The sequence below is a fragment of the Mya arenaria genome, chromosome 15, assembly GCF_026914265.1.
Source record: "Mya arenaria isolate MELC-2E11 chromosome 15, ASM2691426v1".
Taxonomy (NCBI): Eukaryota; Metazoa; Mollusca; class Bivalvia; order Myida; family Myidae; genus Mya; species Mya arenaria.
Window position 1 is genome coordinate 16,816,373 of NC_069136.1, and position 7,006 is coordinate 16,823,378.

General features: G+C 39.0%; 1 protein-coding gene across 1 annotated transcript; it reads right to left on the minus strand.

The window, feature by feature from the left end:
- Nucleotides 1-1,490: 1,490 nt before the first annotated feature.
- LOC128219155 (putative nuclease HARBI1) lies at nucleotides 1,491-6,736 on the minus strand. The gene is made up of 6 exons (XM_052926975.1): nucleotides 6,428-6,736; nucleotides 3,887-4,355; nucleotides 2,748-2,883; nucleotides 2,177-2,325; nucleotides 1,866-2,009; nucleotides 1,491-1,564 (listed from the first exon to the last, which is right to left on the minus strand). Exons 1-6 carry the CDS (start codon nucleotides 6,734-6,736, stop codon nucleotides 1,491-1,493), a joined length of 1,281 nt encoding a protein of 426 aa, XP_052782935.1.
- Nucleotides 6,737-7,006: the final 270 nt, after the last annotated feature.

Below are 7,006 nucleotides of genomic sequence, written 5' to 3' on the forward strand. Positions count from 1 at the left end.
CTGCTATATGGAAAACCCAATGTTCTAAAAATAAACGTACATCATGTTGCTATTAATAGAAATATATTATTACTGAAAAGCACTGACGAATAAGTGAAATTTTACTATTCAAAGCTGCTTAAACATAAACATTAACACGTACCTGTTATTCCATTCACTTCTCGAAACATCCACAGTAATCACCATTTTTGTCAGTTTTATAGAAACACGATCACATGGCAATATCAAGCATTTAACTCCCAAGAATAAATATCGCAAAGAAAACTATACCAAGAATTGAATTGCGACGCAGTGACCTCCCTTTACGAGCTGTTGCAAAGTGACACAATATTAATTGGAATTCAATTACATTGTTACTTAATTTAATTGGAAATTAGATTTTGTCATGTACAATCGTTATATACATACAACTTAGTTACAAGTGTATATATATTATAAATTTAGTCGACTTTCAAAAGCATTTTAATGGCATGATAAATCGATAGTCATTTACTGTCAATTGACTTTTCTGTCTTTCTTGTTGGCAAATTTTGAAAGAAGTCAAAACGTACTTTAATTCTTTGTTCTTTAATACAGATTGTTAGAAACTTATCATGAAATAAGATATATGATTTCTTCAATATACAATGTTGTTGTGTTGTTCTTTTATCTTGAAATAAACGTCAACTTATGCTTTTTAATTGCAGATGGTTTGAGCTATATTGCTAACATCCCATCAGTGGTCCCATTGGAGGGAGAGGAGCCCTCTGATCTCGAGCCAACATGCCCAACTGAAGTGAAACAGGACCCCTGCACCTCGAGCTTACGGGCAACGTTTGCAGGGAGAGCTTCTGTGTTAGTTTATCATTTTCAGTAATATGGTTATTTGTTCTCTACACAAAATAATATATTTACTAACGTGTAACTGTCAAAGTGTAAACCGGCTTTTGTGTTGATATGAAATGCGTATACGAACCGAGTTTACGGCAGCTTCTAGAATATCCATTTAACAGTTTTAACTTAACCTTGTATTGATAATTGCATTCTCTGATTTTATGTTTGCAGACCAAAGCGGAAGAAACCCCTAAGCGAGGAGGTTGCCGAGTGGCAAATTCGTTTCTTCAAATCTCAGGTGGCATTGTCAGAGAAGAAGGTATAAACATCATTTATAAAATCAATTTCCTATTATTTTTATTGTTTTCGTGATTGTTGCAGCTAATTATTATTATTGAAAGTAATAGAATTAAAACTGGAAGTGTAGTAGTACTAGTTATAGTACTAGTGGTAGCAGTAGTAATAGTCGTAGTATTAGCAAAAACAGCAGCAGTTGCAGCAGCAGCAGTAGCAGTAGTAGCATCAGAAGCAGTAACAGCAGCAGGAGTAGTACCATCATCAGCAGTAGCAGTAGTTAAAGTAGTATTAGTAGTATCAGTATCAGTAGCATTATTATTATTATTATCATAATTATAATTAATGTTATTATTATCATTATTATTATTATTATTATTAAATTAATTATTGGTTGAGACACAGCAACGGGTACTAGAGAAATATAAGAGGCGTATGGACAACGAGGACGTTGACTCTTTCATAAAAAGCCAATTTTTCAATTAAATTAAATTTTATTATATTGTATTGTAAATAGATATGTAAAAATGAAAACGAACAAAACAAACAGTTAAAGCTATTCTTTATTACAGTATGATGATGATGCTGATGCTGATGATGATGATGATGATGATGATGATGATGATGATGATGATGATGATGATTATGATTATCTGAACATGATGATTTGAGCATGATGTCAGATGATGATGATGATGATGATGATGTTGATTAAAAGTAACTGTTAACAATAAAATCCCGTTTCGCTGTTCCAGTACCAACATCATCCTGCATATTATTATCAATGTTTTGTATGACATCTACATCATCTACCTCTGGCATATTAAACATGACTGCTACATTATGTAGAATTGCACAGGCTGTAGCTATGCGACAGGCCTTGTCTGGACTTAGCCTGATCTGAAATAAAAATAAATAAATAGTAATCATAGCAAAGTTTTTAATATCATCACATATCATAAAGGCGAGCAGTAAATTTAAAAATGAAAGCAGTCACTTTATGCACTTAAACTATAGACTGAATGAAACTTAGTCCGAGTATTCAAAAAACATATGCAAGAAAGTATCTCACTGTGCAGCACGTGGAAGCGCCGCTTGAGCCTACCAAAGGCCCTTTCTATGCAAACCCGGGTTCTAGTATGGGCTAGCTGGTACCTCTCCTTGGCAGGAGTGTCAGCGTTTATAAACGGCGTCATGAGGAATGGCCGTAAAGGATACCTGTGGCGGGGAATAAAATCAATATCAATAATAAAATTGACAAAAAAAACAACAACGTCCCGATGTTACAATCTTGTAATCATACGGGTGTGTGTAAGATTGTTTATACTCGCCCTCGGGCCTTGCTCATTCAGCGATTGCTCCCTTAAGAATATTAGTCATTTCAATTTTTGGAGCATGCTGTGCACAGACAGAATGTAACCCTGGTTTGAGCTACCCTGGTTCTTTAACGTGCATCAGTGTATAGCACTGACCCCCATTTAACGTCCCTCCCGCGAGACGATTATTACGTTTAGTGATGCGACAGGGAATAAAAACATGCGACCGCTTGATTGAAAGTGAAGTGTTTATAATTAACAACTAGACCACGGTTCAGCTACTAATTTCATCTGATGACATCATGCTTTGTATATGCTACTTACCCACTATCTCCAAGAAACACCCCATCTTCCAGACATTGATTGTCTCGTTGTAGCCTGTTGCACAGCCCTGATGTCCTGAACACGTGTGCGTCATGGCACGAGCCTGGCCAACTGGCGTTGACACTTGTGAACAATCCTGGGAAAATAATGATTTAGTTATTTACCAATTAGCTTAACAGCACGTTCAGTCTTACAACTTTATGACATGATTATAAACAACATTCGCATTTTTTATCATCAATTCAATTCAAACATTTATTGCATGAAGGCCTCCAGCCCATATCATCAGGGACGGTTCCTTAATGTTCTTTAATGTACAACCACAAATGTAAAGTTTATTTGTGTCGATGTCGGGGGATAGAGGGAGCACTAAGAGCTGTATGTCCCAACTAAAACCCCTCAATCATCAAATCCTGGAGCCATCCCTGCGTATGGTTAGGTTAGAGTGGTAAACTGTATTAAGTTAAATGAAAAACATTTAGGGGACCATTTGTAAAACTTTCTATGATAATTGTCACATTCTGACCAAACCCAATATGCCCATTATTGATCGATAATCGGGGTGAATTTCAGATTTTATGACCGTTTCGGTCTAAGACGAGTTGACAAAAATTATTTGATAAAGCGTTTACAAGGCGTGAGACCACAGTTATTTTTACTATATGTTTCATATAGACACTAACCTGGCTTGTGACTTTATACACACCCCAATTGAAAAACAAGGACATGGCATCTCTAGAACAATTCAAGACACAAAATATAATCACAAGAAAACACCATGTTGACCATTGACCCGACTGTCAAAATTTAGTTCAAATACATAACCCTTCCGCCAGGGAGTCAATCGGCTACAAACAACTAATTTTCAGACTTCCACAAGCTATGAATTTTCAAATATTTACATTGAAAACTATCAATTTCTGCCATAGAGTGTCAAATTCAGTCAAGTACTCTGCAAAAAGAACATTTTTTGCTTCTTTTTCATTCAATTTTAATAAAATATTGATACTTGAACACAAGCACTCCTTTTTTCTGTATTCACATCCGGATCTTGTCAACGGGGGGCAGATAACTGTGGTCTTGAGCCACAAGAAAAGGATCTTTAGAATGTTTATGGTGAAATTTCAATCATTTTTTACCTTCATGATCGCAAACTGCCTGCATGTTGATACTATGATAGCCTTTTCGGTTGACATAAGCTGGCTCATCAACAGAAGGGGCCTGGATACGGATGAGTGTCCCGTCAACGCACCCCACTACGTGAGGGAAGCCTGCCGATGTGAAAAATCCGCTCTTCACTCTATTCTTCTCTTCGCCGGAAGGCCATACAATGAATCGTTTCATTATTTTGCAAATAATATCCGTCACGTGGGTTACCACACGAGAAACTGTTGATTTGTGGTAACCCATGCTGTCTCCTACAAGTACAACATTGAAAAACGCCCCTGTGGCGAGGAACCGAAGGGTTATAAGAACCATCTGTCGCACACTGAGGGCTCTGTTCCGGTGAGTGTCTCTTTTTATGTCATCCTTCAAGATATCCTCCAAAAATGCTACGCCATCATTTGTGAAACGATACCTCTCATGCATTTCCCCATCATCAAGATGCTGAACATGAGGAGTATGTCTATACTGACGCTGTTTCCTTACATTTGGTAAAAATACACCTGCCATGGTAAAGCTGCCGTTAACTTAAATCGAGGTTCTTAACTCAATTAACTTAAACGGTCAGTTCCACCGTTAACTCCATCGTTAAAACTGAACATTTCTTTGAGCAACAGAAAATTAACGCCATGTTGAAATTTAACGGACCGTTAGCTGTTTAACGGTCCGTTAAGCCAAACAGAGGTTTTGAGCAACCGGCCCCGGGTCTGTTATGGCTGTAAGAACGTCTAGGAGAAAATGAATAATTTTAGGCTTTCTGGTTAAATATAAGGGTGTGTGTTCAAAACTTTAATGGGACATTGGGTTTACAGACCTAGCAAAACATTCAATAACTACAGGAAATTCTGGGTATCCTTCCAATGCGATAAGTATTGAAAGGTTAACGAGTTGGTTAAGTCCGAAGGTCTCCCACTCCTACCAAGATGCCGTTTTTAGTTAAACGTTGTTCACAACCTTGACTTGACAAGAGTTGCTTTTTTAATTACCGTTTAAGTTCAGTGATTTTATAAGAGTGTATTAGTCTGTAAATTTAGCCATTATGAAATGACCCGTTTGGCAATCAGGCTAAATAATTCCAGCAGCATATTCCAGTAAAGAAGTAAACAATGCAAAGTATGCATTGGGTCACTTGTTTCTTCTATATGGATGACAGATAAGTGTCAGGGCAGAATTCGTGGTCTAAAAGTGTAAAGATGCCTGAAAATTTAAAGAAGCACCTGGTCAGCTCTGAGGTCATGGGCTACACAAACGATGGGGGTGATTTCCTTTTGATGCCAAAGGTGTCGGAATTAGCACACTTGCTTGAAGGTCATGAACGCTTGATTGCCTGTGCTAGCATTTCTGTCAACAAGACGAGGAAGAATTACTGCGTGGCGTTGAAATAATTGCTTACCGTTATATACTTCATCCAGTACTTCAACCAATATATGTTCATCGCAAGTTTAGCATCAGGATGATCTGCTTGTCTGCCATCTTCGTCTCAAAGAACAATTACAAGATTGACAGCGATCACGGCAGCGTATTCATTCGAAAAAGAATATTGACCAGGCTAACCAGCTCACTTTAATTTTTTTCCTTGTGTTGCATGGACAGCATTTTGTGCGATCTGACATGTCACGATCACGATCTGTCTCGTTGCCAAACGTCGCCGGAATGCGCATGTGCGAAAGTGGAGCCTCTAGATTGTGGTCCATGTAACAAATGTAACAGAGAGGCTGATACGATGGTGTTGGATGGTAAGCGCATTTCAAACTATATAGAACAAATAAGATGGGTTGTCGGATACGCAACGGATTGTCGGTTTGTCGGACGTTGCAGATAAAGATAAGGAACTACGCGTTCATGGCACACGGTCGATGCCTTCTCGTTTTCATTAATATTAATTTCGTACTCAATTATACTTCGTAGTTGTCTTATCTATCTCGTTTTTGAATGTTTTTATATAATATACCATACAGAGACTTTCTACCATTCCCAGACTGCCTACCATATCCGGACTGTCTACCATACCTAGACTGTCTACTATACCCAGACTGTCTACAATACCAAGAGACTGTCTATCATACCCAGACTTTCTACAATTCCCAGACTGCCTACCATATCCAAACTGTCTATCATACCTAGACGGTCTACTATACCTAGACTGTCTACTATACCCAGACTGTCTACAATACTAAGAGACTGTCTATCAAACCCAGACTTTCAACATTTCCCAGACTGTCTACCATACCCAGACCGTCTCATAACCCGACCGTCTACCATACCTCGACCGTCTGCCATAACCAGGCTGTCTACTATACAGAAACTCTCCACCGTTCCTAGAGTGCCTACCATACTCAGACTGATTACAATACCCGGACTACCTACCAAACCCACACTTTCTACTATACAGAGGCTTTCTACTGTTCCTGTACTGCTTACCATACCAAGACTGCCTACCATACACAGACTGTCTACCGTACAAAGACTGTCTACCATACCCTGACCGTCTATCATACCCAGACTATCTATCATACCAGACTGACTACCATACCCAGACTGTCTACCATACCCAGACTGTCTACCATATCCCGACTGTCTACCATACCCAGGATGTCTACCATACACAGGATGTCTACCATACACAGACTGTCTACTATACCCCGAATGTCTACCATACCCCGAATGTCTACCATACCCTGACTCTCCACCTGGCTGTCTATTATATCCCGACTGTCTACCATACCCTCTACTATACCCCGACTGTCTACCATACCCCGACTGTCTATCATACCCTGACTCTCGACCATACCCAGGCTGTGTACTTTACCACAATTGTCTACCATACCCCGACAGAGTCTCTACCGTTCCCAGATTGCCTACTATACCAAGACTGTCTACCATACCCAGACTCTCTACCATACCCAGACTGTCTACTTAAAAGAGACTTGTTAACCGTACCTAGACTTTCTACTTTACCCAGACTGTCTACCAAACCTTGACTGTCTACCATACCCAGACTGTCTACAATACCCAGACTGTCTACTATACCTAGACCATCAACCATACCCAAACTATCTACCATACCAGACTGTCTACACTATCTTGACTGTCTA